Here is a 16,980-nt window from a genome sequence, read left to right on the forward strand (position 1 = left end):
TGTGATAATAAGGGAAGAGCTGGCCAACACTGAGCCCACCTCCTGACTCAGGGCCCGGGGTTATTTTCACCACACCTGTATGAGCAAAGTCAAGAATGTCTTCAGGCTTTCTTCTCCTCCTGATGAGCCAGGAAGCTTGGGCTCTCTGGAAACACCCTCTTGATTTGCTTATCAGCCACAGAACTCTCTGTGGCCTCTCTGTGTCCCTTCCCTGGTGGCCACTCTGGGAACCACATCCCACCCCTAGAGCCAGGCTGTGTGCAGTGTATAGTCTCATCCCTCTCAGCCTCTCTCATTGAGCCCATGGGTTTCTAAATTCCTGTTGGTTTTGCTGGGATGACTTAACTTCCCCAACACCCTGCACTCACCAATACCTGGATTCCACCAAGTTCATACAACCCGATTTCCACCAAGCCGTGGTGGAATGACCTGACTCATTTATACACTATGCTCACAATTTTTCCCATGCCTGTGTTTTACCTATGCCTTTATTTACTTAATATTCTTTCATTTGAGTAGCAATGGGCCAGAAAATCAAGACTGAAACCCCAGTTGGCCATTTACTAACTTTGTGTTGTTAGGCAAGTTTCTTACCCTCTGTGTGCCCCAATTTCCTGATCTGTATAAGGAGGACAATGACAGTAACTACTTCAGAGGGTTGCTGTGAGGACTGAATGAGCGATTGCAGGTAAAGCATTAGGACAGTGCCTAGCACACGGTACACACTCACCAAGTGTTAGCTACCATTGTCGTTACTTTTATTTAAAAGGGAAACTTTATATTCCTACCTTAAATGGAAAAAGCAATACCACTTACCACAAATAGAGTTATAAAAATAAATAAAATGAAAACAGTTATTAAACCTTAGCTAAGGCCTGCTCTCATTTTTTTAAGAAGGGAAACAAACAGAAAGATGTTGAAGGCATATGAGGCTTAAATGAGGGTGATCAACCTTTTGGATTTGTCCAGGACCTGTTCCAATTTTAGCACTGAAAGTCCTGCAGCAATTCTCATTCCTGGGTGACCCTGGACAGTTGGTCACCCTACCTCAAATAGAGGCTTTCTCTCCTTCATTCAAAGGAATAAAAAGAACTTAAGAAGGAATAAGGTTCTTACAATGTGATGTTGTGTGTTTAAGGCTGGGTCAGTATCCCACATACAATCATCTTGCAGAACAAGCCCACACCTTGGGCCACACCACACAAACCCACCTCTGAGAGCTGAGTCTCCAAATGCTATAAACCTATGGAAAAGCCATCATGTCACATGTGCCACTGAGAAAGTCCCCAAAGAAAAATCACATTTATAAATGCCGAGAAGAGGAACAGTGATTAAATTGTTGCACAGCTAAAATGACTCTATGTTATAAAACCATTGAAAAATCATGTTTTGGAGAATCTTTAATGATATAGAAAAAAGGATTATATTAGAATGTTCAGTTTTAAAAAGCAGACTAAAAAATAACATATACACTAAGATCCTAGTTTTACAAAATATAGAGAAATGTAAAGGAAGAAACACACCATAATATAAACAATACTTATCACTGAGGAATGGGATTCTAGAGGGTTTTTTAGTTCTTTATATTTATTTCTGAATTTCTTATTTATATCCATTTCTATATTTTCCAAGAAAGTCTAGCAAAGAACATGCATTACTTTTTTTACTAGAAAAAACTGAATAGAAATTACAAATTACCAATAAAAAAGTAATAGGAAGAAAGTAACCAGAGCTGATTAAGCCCAGCCTTAGCAGACTTTTTTTACATGTCTTCTCTGCTAGGAAAACTTTTCAGTCTGGCCGGGTGCAGTGGCTCACGCCTATAATCCCAGACTTTGGGAGGCTGAGGTGGGCTGATCACTTGAGGTCAGGAGTTCGAGACCAGCCTGGGCAACATGGCAAAACTCCATCTTTACTAAAAATGTAAAAATTAGCCAGGCATGGTGGTACTCACCTGTAATCCCAGCTACTTGGGAGGCTGAGGCATGAGAATTGCTTGAACCTGGGAGGTGGGGTTGCACCACTGCACTCCAGCCTGGGTGACAGTGCGAGACCCTGTCTAAAAAAAAAAAAATGTTTCCTGTCTGACCAACTGTCCTCTGTTTTCCACCTCCCTTGGAGAAAGCCCTTGCAGAGAAGGCAGGGCTTGTCCAGGGTCATGGGCGTGGGTTGCCTCTGCTAAGACTCTGAATTTGAAGGCCCATTTGTGAGGCTGCCCTGGACTGTCACCTGAACTCAGAGTCTAGCCTCCAAGGTCCACAGGACTAACATGATATCCCCTTTCCCTCTATTCATGATTTTCCTGTGATTTGGACTGTGACACTCAGTAACTGCCCCAGGACCTAAGTTACTAACTAGAGGCAGGGTGACATCTAATGCAGGAAGTGCCCACTTTGGACCAAGATAGCTTGAGCTGGAGTCCACCACCTACCAGCTGTATGCCTCTCTCCTCATCTCTAACATGAGGCTTAAATTAAATAACAGATCTAGCACAGATCCTGGCACAAAGTAGGAGCTCAATTAATACCAATTTTCTCCCCTCTTTCCTTTTACATTCACTACCTGAGAACTCAGCTCTCCATCTCCCTCCTCTGACTCAGCTCCCCAAGGGGCAGGGGCAGGGCCAGAGTCTGGGGGCCCCAAGCTCTCTTCTCCCTATCTACCCAGGCCTCTGCTTCTATTCAGTCAGCAAACAATCCCTCTGCTGACCAATAAGCCCCAGAGAGAGTGGCTGAGGGGCAGTCCAGGCTCTGTGAGGTGACCCAGGAGAGGAGGCAGGGTGAGAGAGGTGGGTAACTTCAGGCCCCCACCTTGTGTTCTTTAGGGTCAAACTAGATGAATCTGATCATCAGGCACATGTACAAAATCAACCCAGGGCCCTGTGTAACCAGAACCCACTTTATGAGCATTGTGTCCATTTATGCACAGAAACATGATTGAACCTGAGCACTTCGTGTGCTCCCGGCATTCTGGGTGCTAGACACACAACGGGTGAGGAACGGGATAAGGTCTCCGCCCTTGCAGGGCTCAGTCTGCTCCTCCAGGAGGTGGGGGGTGCTTCTGTCCACCTCTGTTACAAAGACTTAGAGGAGAAAGGCAGGGCTTTTTAGAAAGCTTAGGACCCATCACATATAGTTCAGCCCATCAGTCAAGGAACCTAGCTTCCTCACACAGACCCACAGAACTCCTCATCCCCAAACCATGAGCCTCCTCAGCCTCCCAGGGATTCAGTTTCAAGTAGGTTTCACATGGCCCTAACTTCCTCACCCAAGATACTATTTAAATTCCCTGCTTTGTCACTTGGTGGCTGGGTGAGCTTGGACGAGTCATTTAACATTCCATAGCCCCAGTGTCCTCACCTGGAGCAGTAAGGTAAAGACACATCCCCCATGGCATTCCGTGAGGGGCATGTGAAATCCCTCGTGGAAAGCCTCAGATCACCATGTTGCAAGGGGGCCAGTGATTCCCCCGCTGCACTCTGACACGGGGTCCCAAGCAGACGGGAGCTGACCATGGAGGTCAAGAGCAGAGCCTCCAGAGACCATGGCCTGGGGCTGAGCATCAGCTGTGCAGCCTCTCTGTGCTAAAGTGTCCTCCTCTACAAGACCAGGGTGGAAAGAATGACCCCTGCTTTGTAGAGCTGTGGGGGTCATGAGTTACTGTACGGGAAGGGGAACAGTGTTCAATACATAGTAAGAACCATGTGTTTGCTGTTTATTTTCTTTCAGAAATATATTTATGGGGATAACCAATCATGTAGTAGCAGCTAGCACATGGTTATCCCTCCAAGATGATAAAGGATACAGGAATGCCTCCTTTACCTCCAAGCATAAAGATAGGTACATCCGCTGTGAATATAAACAGCCACCCACCAAACATGCATGCACACACACACACACGCACGCACTATGGAATCACGGACAGTACAAACATGATAATGACAACTGTTTTGTCCATTAGGTCAAAAATCGCAAGACACAATTGGAGGCAGCATCATACCCTGGCATTCACGTCTGTGTGGAGAGGCATGGGCACTGGAGTTAGAGTCATACAAACTCATACAGGGTTTGAGTCCTAGCTCCGCTCCATCTTGGTGGAATGACCTTAGGCAAGTCACTTAACCTGAGTTCCCTCCCCCATAGAACTGTTGGGGTAGGGGAGTGCAGGGGGATGGGCAACTCCACCTGCCTCACTAGCATGTCATCGTCCCTCGGTGGGGGCAATACAATCCTTGGCAGGTCCTGACTCCTTTGGACCCCCAGCCTCACAGTCCCAGGAAGCTTCCTCCTTTTCCCTGCAAAAGACCCTGCTCAGACCAGATTTACTTCCCTGTGCCACCCCAGCGAGCAGCCTGAAGAGTGTTGGGAAACAGCAGCTGCTGAGCTCTGGGAGGCTGGAGTGCTGGCCAGGGGTCCCAGACCCCGGGCTGCTGTTTACTCAAACTGCAGAGCCTCTATAGCCTTTACAACTGTTTCCTGGGCAGGAGGGAGCAAGACAGCTGGGCCTCTCTCTGGCCTCTGGCTTCCACTGGCTTTTCCTTTGGAAAAAGCCAGTCCAAATGGTGCTCACTCTAGGAATTGCTTCAACTCGGAGCCCTGGAGGTGAGCAGGGCCGGGCACGGGCCGGGCACATACACCCCCTCTAGGGAGCAGGGAAGGGCACAGGCCAGGGGAAGCTGGAGACAAAAGAGGAGACAGGGACAGAGATAAAAACAGGGACTGTGACAAGAACACAGGATGGGAAGGGCAGAGACAGAAATAGGGGCAGGCTTAAGGATCTAGACAGGTCATGCCAGCCCAGGTTCAAGGCAGAGGGGCGTAGGGGGACAGAGAGAGACACACAGGAAGCACAGAGGGGAGAAAGCCCTGCTTAGCAGACTTGCCAAAGCTGAAGACCCCATTGTTGCCACAAAGGGGCCCACAGGAAAGCTAGGGGTTGCAATCACCCATCAGGACCCACATTTTCACCCTGAGCTGTGCACACTTTCCAACGGCAAGCAAAAGGAGCACAATCTAGTTAAGTTAGGACTGGCAAGATTCACTTCTGATTTAAAACTTAAGACAGCAACAATAAAGATACTCAGCTGAAATGCCACCCAACAAAGCCAGCTCCCCTGGAAAGTTAAAGTTTAGCGCCCCCATCCCAGCACCCTGTACCTTTAAGGAAGAGAAGGTTCCCTCCGCTTCCCAGCCGAAGAGGCAGGTTATTCTAGGATATAGGGGAGGCTTACCTAAAACTGAGTTATTCTCCTTTCCTCCTCTGGCCAGCCTCCCTTCACTCTGGGGAGCTTTTACCATTTAAGGTCAATGTTACATCTGGCTCCGGAGCTCAGAGCCGAGAAGCCTCTGGCTGCAGAACCTCGGCCGCACGCCTCCTCTGAGAGGGGCTGGGACTTAGAGCCGAGAGCTCCTCTGGGAGCCCCCCTCCGGCCTGGCTCGGGGGATAATGGCAGGGAAAGCCGACCAGCTGGCCTCAGGGCTCAGGGCAGGCTGGGCCTTTGGGGCAGTCGCTCACCCTGGGCCCCTCTGATGGGTATCCACACAGCAGATGGCAGTCCCCATGGCAACTCATGCCACTGGACACTGTCCTGGCCGGACGGGAACAAAGGGACCCTGCAGATCTCCCCACCCGCCTGGAGCCTCCAGCAAGCATGTGAGCCTGGAGAAGACCCTGGGCCAGCGCCAAGAGAAACTGGGAATGGTTCCTGTCCTGGGGATTCGGGGGCAGGGGCTGCTCCCACTGTGTTAAACTCTTGGGATTGCCAGAGAGAATGGCCTGGGAGATTCAGCTACTCCCAGACTTGGCACCAGCCCCAGGGATGTCAACCTTGCTCCTCCATTAAACAGCCTGTGGTCTTAACATCGTGGAGCCTCAGTCTCCTCATCTCTAAAGTGGAAATAATAATGATAATGCCTGACTCACTAGGTAGTCAGGTGATTAAATGAGATGTTAGTCAAGTGTTTAACACACTGCCAGCATCTCATAAGAGCTAGATCAGTATGAATTTCCTGCCCCTGCCCAGGAAATCCATACCCTGTCCACACACACTCTTCACCTGCCTTGGGTATAGGGCCTACCCAAGGCCAGGATCATGGAGCTCCAAGCTGGGGGCAAGCCACAAGGGGACTTCAGCCCCTTCTGTGGTTAGAGCAGCACAGAGAAACCCTAGGTAAAGTTGCTAGATAAATTACAGGACACCCATTTAAATTTGGATTTCAGATAAACACAGGACACACTTGTATTAAAGACTGTTATTTATCTGAAATTCAAGTTTAATTAGTCATCCTCTATTTTTGTTTGATAAATCCGGGAACCCTAGCTTTTGGCCATCATTAGCCACCCAGAAAACATTCAGTAGTCATGGTAGAGAGCAGCACTAGGGATTGGAGCTCCCAGGCCTATGGCCTCAAGCTCTCCTGGCAAACACAGTCCTTATGCTCAGCTCCTGGCCACAGATCAGTTGTGCAGCAGTGGCAGACGCTCTCCCCTGAGCCTGGCCCACTGAGCCTCCATCCCAGCACCTTCCTCAGGCATGTGGTTCTCAGGAAGTCCTGTCTCTTCTGTGTGGTTGTTGTAAGAGAGATCACTAACAGGGGTGCAGCGCATGAAGTCTGCTACCCTCGTCAATAATTGTTTTTTGTAAATGAAACCAGAGGAGGCTGTCTTGGGTACTAGCCGTGCTTTCTCTCAAGTGTCCACACCCGTCCACATGGAGGTACAGGCTCCCCCCACAACCCCCGTCCCCCACAAAGCCACATGGTGGTAACTACTAGAATTGCAAGTATATGGTCTAGAAGGAACTGACCAAACTCTTCAGTGCTGTTTCTCCAACTTCGATGTGCATTAGAACCCCCAAGTGTGAAGCTCCTTGGGCTCCTCTTTCAGAAATTCTAATTCTATGGATCTGACATAGACCCAGAAATCTGCATTTTAGTGAAGGCCCTTGGGTGATTCTCATGTACTTGGTCCAAGGATCCCACTTTAGGGAATGTCGCTTCAAAGGTTGATCTTGTGAGTCCAGCAGCAGGCACTACAGGGACAATCAAAATCAGAAGTTGAAATGGAACCTAGGGCTGGCTGTGTGTGTACGTGTGTGTGTGTGTGTGTGTGTGTGTGAGAGAGAGAGAGAGAGAGAGTTCAAAATCATATATCATATTGAGTACCTACTATATTCCTAGCATTAGATTAGATGATTTACATAAAAGCACTCTATCCTCACAAGTGCCTATGCCTTTCCTTCAAAAGGAAACTGAGGCTGGAAGAAGTAAAACAAATTGCTTGATGTTCCACAGCCAGTAAGTAAGTGACAGCGCTGAGATGTGAATTCAGGTGGTCTGTCCCTAAAGCTCTGTCCTCTTTATCATGCTGCCTCCGTTTCAGCCAGGGTTTCTGAACCCAGAGTTCACGGATAACCTTCAGGGGTCTCTGAGCCAACTGAAATTGCATGTAAGCCACTACGTGGTTTATGTTTCTCTTGGGTAAAGACCCACAGCTTTCACCACACAAAGGCATCATCAAATAACTTTTTAATCATTGCATTAGCAATACCATTTTATAAAACACATGACTGGTCAGTGTGTAAAAATGGAACAAGTTCTATAGAGGACAACTTAGCACTATCAAGATTATACCCTTTGACCCGATTCCACTTCTAGGAATTTATTCTATAAACACACTCCCACACTTGGGAAATGACAAACGAACAAGATTATTCATTGCAGCATTATTTACAAAAGCAAAAGGATTGGAAACAACATAAATGTCTAGCAACTGGGGCCATAACAGAAGATGGAGTGCAGCCACAACAAAGGGCGAGGAAGCTCTTGGTGTACTGATCTGAAAAGATTCCAAGATACATTAAGTAGAAAAAGTAAAATAACAGTGTCTATCAAATGCTACTATTTGAGTGAAAAAGAGTGTGTGTACATATTGTAATATGTACATATATACACACAAATACATATATATACTTACATTCATGTATACACACAAGTTCATATGTGAGTATGCATGTCATCTCTAAAATTAGCACAAGAAATGAATAACATTTAGATTAGTGGCCAATGGGGAATAAAACTAAGTGGCTGGGGTAAAGACTGACCATGGTTACACCTTATTGATACATTTAAAGTTTTGAATCATATGAGCAAAACATGTGTTTACATTAACAAATAATAACAAAACAAAAGCATTGCTGTGAACAGGGATTTACTCAATTCATCTTCCAGCACTGCTTCCCCCAAGTGTCAAAGGGTATTGGCATGATCCTGACTAAAGGTTATTATTTTTTTTATTTCTTACTTTGGAATAATTATAGATACACAGGAAGTTACAAAAATAGTACAAAGAGTCCTACATACCGTTTACCCAGCTTCCCCAACGGAGACATCTTACATCGGTGTTGTACAGTATATTTCAAAGCCAGAAAATTGGCACTGGGATGCTACTGTTAACTAGACTACACATCTTATCCTAAAGGTTATTTTTAAAAGCATAAATTTCTCACTGCTCACTCATCCATTTAAAAATGCTTATTGGGCACCTTTAGTGTGCCAGACATCATGTGGGACAATGGGATGTGGCAGGAACACTTCAGACCCATCCCTCCCTCGTATCAGGTAGACCAGTGAAGGCGATCCCTTTACTCCACTGGGAATAGTGTCACGGAGGCCTGGGATAAAGCAATGCACAAGGAGTGCTGACCACAGCTCTAAAAAAGGAACTGTGTCCCTTGCTATCATGGAGCTTCACAGCTTGCCCAAAAGCTGACTTTTAATCCTTAAAAGAGCATGAGCAATTACTCTGGCTATATTTATCCTTGTTCCTGGAGCCACACAGGGATTTGGCCTCGCTCTCCCAAAATCTTCAGCTTCTCACTCATTCCCATCGGAGACAGTCATGTGTCCTCCGCCTAAAAGCAGGGGCCCAGCAGAGGCAGACTGGCACATAGCTCGGGGAGGCTCTCCCAACAGGCCATTTAATCCAAGGCCAGGGAAGAAGTTTTAGAGTCTCAGGCAAAAGACACATCCTTGCACCAAGGGGAGCCAAGCAAGGAAAAACAGCTTCTTGCCAAGAATGCTGCCAGCTCTGCGATCACTTGCTGGGTTGACTTCACTGGGTGTTTTGACTTCCCTACCCCTTTTAGACTTAGGAACTCTGTGATATGCTCAGCACTCAGCCCTGGATGAGTGAGTGAGCAAATAAGAGACCACATCTCTAGGAATTGCACCCAGGCAACAATGACAGGTATCATTTACTGAACATGGTGCCAGACACTGTCAGCCACTTTACATATACGGTAGAGTTCATCCTCACCAAATCCATGTGGTGTGGAGCTTCTCACCCTCACATCCTAGATGGGGAAACAGATGCAGGGCAGTCAAGATGCCTGCCGATGTCTTGCAGGGCATAAACCCAGATCTCTCTGACTTTAGAATTCCCGGGTGTCAGGTTTGAGACTACAAACTGGGAACACAGGTGTCGCTCCCTGTCCCACAATCCCATTAAAATGATAGCAAAGAACTCCTTAAAAAGGAATAAATTCTTAGCCACAAAAGAATGGAGGGAGAGGGCAGGCATGAGTGGACATATTTCTGGAAGCTGGGAAGGGCATAGAGGAGAGGTGCCTAATGAGGCAGGGAGAAGGAAGCTTCGGCCTAGCCCTAGACGACACCTAGAGAGGGAGGTCACCAGCTTTGAAACCCCTGAGAGGCTCTGGACTTGAAAAGCCAGGTGTGACAAGGACAGGAATGAGTTATGGAGCCAAACAGAGAGGGGATGAATTAAAGTTTATGGGCAGAAGGGACAGAAAGGGAATTAATTCAAGAAGCTTTTGTACTAGATTTGGACTAGATGCCATCAGGCTAAAGTCAAAAAGAACTATAAACAAATATTGAATAGACTTCTTTTTCATAGACATGTGTATTAGCAATTCTGAAAATACTTTCTTTGTATTCTAGGGTTGAACAAATTAGTAAATATTGGATAATGAGAGCAAAGTTTCTCACTGTCAAAGGAAGGAGTTACAAATATGAAAAAGGAGGGAAAATAGAATAAACTATGCAGTATTGTGTTAGAATTATAGGAACTGGAGTAAACTAGATTGCTAGATAGGCAGATAGATGGATAGATAGATAGATAGATATAGATGTGTATGTGTATATGCCTGCTGCCATGTAAGACATGACTTTGCCCCTCATTCATCTTCCACCATGATTGTGAGGCCTCCCCAGCCATGTAGAACTGTGAGTCCATTAAACCTGTTTATTTCCTTTATAAATTACCCAGCCTCAGGTATGTCTTTATTAGCAGCCTGAGAACAGACTAATAATGCAAATGGGTACCAGTAGAGGGGGTGCTGCTGTAAAGATACCTGACAATGTGGAAGCAACTTTGGAACTGGGTAACAGGCAGAGGTTGGAACAGTTTGGAGGGGTCAGAAGAAGACAGGAAAATGTGGGAAAGTTTGGAACTTCCTAGAGACTTGTTGAATGGCTTTGACCAAAATGCTGATAATGATATGGACAATGAAATCCAGGTGGAGGTGGTCTCAGATGGAGATGAGGAACTTGTTGGGAACTGCAGTAAAGGTGATTTTAGCAGTGGCATTTTGCCCCTGCACTGGAGATTTGTGGAACTTTGAACTTGAGGGAGATGATTTAGGGTATCTGGCAAAAGAAATTTCTAAGCAGCAAAGCATTCAAGGGGGGACTTGGGTGCTGTTAAAACCATTCAGTTTTAAAAGGGAAACAGAGCATGAAAGTTCAGAAAATTTGCAGCCTGATGATGCAATAGAAAAGAAAAATCCATTTTCTGAGGAGAAATTCAAGCCAGCTGCAGAAATTGGCATAAGCAACCAAGAGCCAAATGTTAGTCACCAAGACAATGGGGAAAATGTCTCTAGGACATGTCAGAGACCTTTGTAGCAGCTCCTCCCATCACAGGTCCAGAGGCGTAAGAGGAAAAAATGGTTTCATGGGCCCAGGGCCCTGCTGCTATGTACAGCCTAGGGACTTGGTGTCCTGCGTCTCAGCCGCTTTAGCCATGGCTAAAAGGGGGCCAAGGTACAGCTTGGGCTGTGGCTTCAGAGGGTGCAAGCCCCAAGCCTTGGCAGCTTCCACATGGTATTGAGCCTTTGGGTGCACAGAAGTCAAGAATTGAGGTTTGGGAACCTCCACCTACATTTCAGGTGAAGGAAATGTACGGAAACGCCTACAGAAGTTTGTTGCAAGGGCAGGGCCCTCATGGAGTACCTCTGCTAGGGCAGCACAGAAGGGAAACGTGGGGTTGAAGCTCCCACACAGAATCCCTACTGGGGCATTGCCTAGTGAAGCCATGAGAAGAGGGCCTCCATCCTTCAGACCCCAGAATGGTAAATCCACCAACAGCTTGCACCGTGCACCTGGAAAAGCCGCAGACACTCAACACCAGCCCATGAAAGCAACTGGAAGCGGGGCTGTACCCTGCAAAGCCACAGAGGTGGAGCTGCCCAAGAGCATGGGAATCCACCTCTTGCATCAGCGGGACCTGGATGTGAGACATGGGGTCAAAGGAGACCATTTTGGAGCTTTAAGATTTAACTGCCCCGCTGGATTTCAGACTTGCATGGGGCATGTAGCCCTTTCATTTTGGCCAATTTCTCCCATTTGGAATGCGTGTATTTATCCAATGCCTGCACCCCCATTGTATCTAGGAAGTAACTAACTTGTTTTTGATTTTACAGGCTCATAGGTGGAAGGGACTTGCCTTGTCTCAGATGAGACTTTGGACTGTGGACTTTTGAGTTAATGCTGACATGAGTTAAGACTTTGGGGGACTGTTGGGAAGGTATGATTGGTTTTGAAATGTGAGCACATGAGATTTGGGAGGGGCCAGTGGCAGAATGATATGGTTTGGCTGTGTCCCCACCCAAATCTCATCTTGAATTATAGCTCCCATAATTCCCACATGTTGTGGGAGGGACCCAGTGGGAGATAAGTGAATCATGGGGGCAGTTTCCCCTATACTGTTCTTGTGGTAGTGACTAAGTCTCATAAGATGTGATGGTTTTATAAGCGGAAGCCCCTTTTACTTGGTTCTCATTCTCTGTTTGCCTACTGCTACATAAGATGTCCCTTTGCTCTTCCTTGGCCTTCCACCATGATTGTGAGGCCTCTCCAGCCATGTGGAACTGTGAGTCAATTAGACCTGTTTCCTTTATAAATTACCCAGTCTCGGGTATGTCTTTATTAGCAGCATGATAACAGACTAATACAATATTCCTGCCAAAGATGCATAACCTGACTGTAATCGTGAGGAAAAATCCAAATCCAACAAAACTAGCCTGTACTCTTCAAAAATGTCAATATCACAGGAGACACAAATAGACAGAGCAGTTACTTGAAAAAAAAAAAAAGGAGACTAAAGAGACATAACAATTGAATGCAACAAATGATCCAGGATTTTCTTTTGCTCTAAAGGACATCACTGAGACAATTGGCAACTTCTGAATAAGGTCTGTAGACAGTTCAGGGTCCGGGGTAGGCAGGAGATAGCTAAATAGATAGAAGGATAAAACAAAGTATATATAAAATATCAATATTTGGGTAATGTGGGTGAAGGATCTACAGTAATTATTTGTACTATTCTTTTTTTTTTTTTTTTTGAGATGGAGTCTCGCTCTGTCACCCAGGCTGGAGTGTGGTGGCGCAATCTCGGCTCACTGCAACCTCTGCCACCTGAGTTCAAGCAATTCACCTGCCTCAGCCTCTGGAGTAGCTGGGACTACAGGCACACACCGCCATGCCTAGCTAATTTTTTTTTTTGTATTTTAGTAGAGACGGGGTTTCACCGTGTTGCCCAGGCTGGTCTTGAACTCCTGAGCTCAGGCAACCCACCCACCTCGGCCTCCCAAAGTGCTAGGATTACAGGCGTAAGCCACCGCGCCTGGCCTATTTGTACTATTCTTGCAATGTTTCTGTAAGTCTGAAATTATGGCAAAAAAAGAGGGAGTTGGAGTCTATAAGACAAATCTCAATATAGACAAGATGTATAGACAAACATCAGTCTCCCCTTTACTCTCACCCTCTCCCCTACCTCTGTAAGCAGAAAGCAAGTTTGGCAATGAGATATTTGATTTCACAACCCCCAACAACAAGAACAATAGCAGCAGAGGGCTCTTCTCTAAGGAAATTGAATAACTTGGGATAAATTAGACCAGCTCCTATGGGAGCTGCTGCTGCCCCTAAGTAAAGAAAGCCCTCTGCAGTCCAGCATTTGGAGGTGGGATGGCAAAACAGAGTGGGCTGAAAGCGCAGCCCCATCCTCTAAAGCAGAGGTCCTTAACCTTGGCTATATGTTAGGATCACTGCTTTAACTGTTTTCAGAGATGTGGCCCCAGGCATTGGTAATTTGCTAAAGTTCTTCAGGTGATTCCAGTACTGGCCACAGCCCTGATGCACCAGTTCTCAAATTGGCTGCACAATGCTTCCCCTAGGGATTGTTTAAAACCAGTGATCAGCTGGGCTCTGTGACTCACACCTGTAATCTCAGCACTTTGGGAGGCAGGCGAATCATTTGAGGTCAGGAGTTCAAGACCAGCCCGGCCAACATGGTGAAACCCAGTTTCTACTAAAAATACAAAAATTAGCCAGGCGTGTGGCAGAAGCCTGTAATCCCAGCTACTCAGGAGCTGAAGCAGGAGAATCGATTAAATGTGGGAGGCGGAGGTTGCAGTGAGCCGAAATCGCGCCACTGCACTCTAGCCTGGGCGACAGAGCGAGACTCTGTCTCAATCAATCAATCAATCAATCAATCAAACCACTGATGCCTGGGTCCTATCCCCTCCATCCCAAAAAAGCTCTGATTAAATTGGCAAGATTTGTGATTTTGGAAAGCCACTCCCTAACAGAGAATTACATTAAAGTGGAACAATCCCCACCCTTGAGCAAAGCGAGCCGGCAAAGCAGGCCACCTGTGCACTCAGAGCTAACAGCTCCTCTATTGCTTCACTCTTACCTGGGCAGCAAAGGACAACCAGGTATTTAAGGAAAGCCCACCTGAAAGGAAAACATAAAACCAAACACAGTCATGCCTCAAGGTCTTTGCATTTGCTCTTCCCTCTGTCTGGAATGCTCTTCCTCTAGGTCTCCACATGGCTCACACACTCACCTTCTTCAGGTCTCTACTCAAACATTGATTCCCAAAGAGGTGTTGTCTGATCACCTTATTCATGATACGGAGCCCCACCCCTGCCGAGGCAGTCCTATCCTTATTTTCTGTTTTACTTCACAGCACCTGTTACCATCTGACAAACTTTATATTCTAATTAATTTATTTGTCTCTCTCTCTCTCTCCCACAGCCTTCCCGATATGAGTTCCATAAGGACTGGGTTTTTGTCTATTTTGTTAATCTCTCTTTTCCTGGTAACTAGAATAGTGTATGGACATAGTAGGCCTACAATAAATTTAGACTGAAGAAATGAATGAGCAGAAAAATATGGCCATGGAGAAAACAAAGATAATCCAGGAAACAGAAGATAATTGTTAAAATAATTCTAACTAGTATCTACAGAAAGATTTAAAAAAAATTGCAATCTAATTTTAAAAATGAGAACAAAAGAGAACTCTTGGATATCAAGATAGTGCCAAAATTAAATTTCCAAAGGTGAGGTGGAAGAATTCCACTGCCATAAAGCAGAACAGACAGAAAAAGGGATAGGAAAGAGAAAAAATAAGAGGCATAGAGAACCAAACCAAGGGATCAATGAATAGAAATTCCAGGAAAAGAAAAAAAAAAAGATAAAGTAGAAGGAAGGACATTATCGAAGAAATAATAGAAATTTCCCCTGGGGCAAAGGACACGAGTCTACAGATTGAAAGAACTCACAGGGTGCCTCACACACAAAAATGAGAAAAGGTGTACACTTGGACATAACACTGTGGAATTTAGACCAAGGAAATAGAGAAGAAATCAAAAACTTCCAGGGAGGAGGTAGGGGTGGGGGGAGGGGGAACAGGCCATCTGCAAAGGAATGAAAATCAAAGTAGTGTGAGTGAGCTCCTGCAACATCTATCATAGTATAAAGTCAAAGGATAAAGTCTAAGTCTCATAAATCACTTCTATAATTTAGAGTTATGGCAGTAACTATCCAAAGAGACAATTAAAGAGGTCCCCTTGGGATATGTCTGTAATTCATACATTATTTATATTATTCATCATTACAGTAGTATCCATCTAAAGACATTGTTAGGCTGGGCGTGGTGGCTCACGCCTGTAATCTCAGCACTTTAGAAGGCCAAGGAGGGAGGAATACTTGAAGCCAGGAGTTCGAGACCAGCCTGGCCAACATGGCAAAACCCCATCTCTACTGAAAATACAAAAATTAGCCAGGCATGGTGGCGAGCACCTATAATCCCAGCTACTCAGGAGGCTGAAGTGGGAGAATGGCTTGAACCCAGGAGGCAGAGGTTGCAGTGAGTTAAGATCATGGCACTGCACTCCCGTCTGGGAAACAAAGAGAGACTCCATCTCAAAAAAAGAAAAAGAGTGAAAAAAGACACTGTTAAAGGGGTTCCGTCTAGCAGCAGAACTTGGGGTAAGAAACCAGGACTTTTTGTTACAAGGCTTTCTCTTCTGATTCTTTTAAAAAGCAATGTGGAGGTATTGCTTTAATTTAAAAATTATTTTAAAAATAAAAAAAATTAAAATAAGTGCCTAGGTGTTCTTTCCATTAGAAGGAGGCCCTGAGGTAGGCTGGTGGGGAGAAAGAGGGAGCAAAAGGGTCTTGGCATCCTGACTGGAGGGAATAGCTACTGGAAACATTGTCATCTACTTTCTGCATTCTGCCCCAAGAGCATGACTTACCCATTCATTCCACAGATATGTACTATGTACATACCTTGTGCCTAGGCCTCTGCTAGGCAGGGAGGCTCAGAGGTGGGCAAGATATGGCTCCTGCCCTCCAGGAGGTGATAGTATAAGACTTCAACAAGTCAGTAACATCCATAATACAAGCTATGTGAAAGTGGTGTGCAAGCTCTGTTGCTGTGCTTACATGAGGTGTTGTTAGTAGAACTATTCTATAAGGAAGAACACAGTCAGTACCGTGGATGGGCAGTAGTTAGGGATCACTGAGCTTGAACCAAGTGCTGCAGGAGCTCCGAGGAAGAAGTGGAGCATTGGGAAGATGTGCTTTCTAGTTGACATTTGAGGCAGTTATTAAGTCCAAACAGGTCAAGGTTTCAAAGGATGGAGAGTGGGTCAGGGAGGGTCTTCTTCCCAGGTAAAGAAGTAGTACATGCCTAGGTATGGCGAAGTGTTCAGGAATGCAGTAGTAGGGGTTCTGTTTTGGGGCTGGCTGAGTAGGTCAGATAATGAAGGAGCCTTAAACCCCAGGCTTGGGAGTTTGAACTTACTTTTATGTGGGCTGGGAGCCCCAGGAAGTTTCTAAGCAGAGAAAGTGTCTGATATGAGCTGGGCTTTGAGAAGATTGCTCTAGGGCAGGGGACAAGTCAAGGGATTATTGTAAAATGCCATGGAAAGAAAGTGGACTTTGGAGCCAGACAGACTCCAGGGAACTATGTAAAAATTAATTAACCTCTCCAAGGTCAGTTTCCTCATCTTCAAAATCAGTAACACTGGGGATTGCCTTCAAGAAAGTTGGCAACTGTTATGGCCTGAGTACTAGCCACTAAGTATGGGTAACAGTGACTGCCCTACTAGAGCTGGGTCCTGGAAGTCCCCAGCAGTACCAGGCATCAACCCTTCAGTTGCCAAACTATGACAAGGTCCAGGTAATCCTAGGGAAGGGGCCAGGGTGACTGGGGTGATAGGGAGAGGTCTCAGGGCAGCAGCAATATGCAACTGGCAGGGAAGTACCTTAATATTTGAACAATTCATAGCCATGGTGGGGTGGATGGGCTGAACATTAGCCTGGGCCCTCCTGAAATACCCCATAAAGATGTGGCCCTCAGGAAATAAAAGGATATCCAGGATGACCA

The 16,980-nt window shown here is 45.9% G+C and overlaps 1 protein-coding gene across 11 annotated transcripts in view; it reads right to left on the reverse strand.

The window, feature by feature from the left end:
- Positions 1 to 16,980, reverse strand: part of IRAG1 (inositol 1,4,5-triphosphate receptor associated 1) — a 157,732-nt gene that overhangs the window by 117,128 nt on the left and 23,624 nt on the right. For 4 of the 11 annotated variants that reach the window (XM_055355437.2, XM_055355436.2, XM_055355435.2 and 1 more), the window contains exon 1: positions 5,231 to 5,554. The exons of 1 other annotated variant lie outside the window; for it this stretch is intronic. In XM_055355437.2, coding sequence (XP_055211412.1) covers positions 5,231 to 5,297 — 67 coding nt within the window. In that variant the 5' untranslated portion in view covers positions 5,298 to 5,554. Of the gene's footprint in view, positions 1 to 1,954; positions 2,060 to 5,156; positions 5,588 to 16,980 lie in introns of those variants that run through there. 6 more of the 11 variants (XM_055355434.2, XM_055355444.2, XM_055355438.2 and 3 more) reach the window with 6 other exon arrangements.

The sequence above is a fragment of the Gorilla gorilla genome, chromosome 9, assembly GCF_029281585.2.
Source record: "Gorilla gorilla gorilla isolate KB3781 chromosome 9, NHGRI_mGorGor1-v2.1_pri, whole genome shotgun sequence".
Taxonomy (NCBI): Eukaryota; Metazoa; Chordata; class Mammalia; order Primates; family Hominidae; genus Gorilla; species Gorilla gorilla.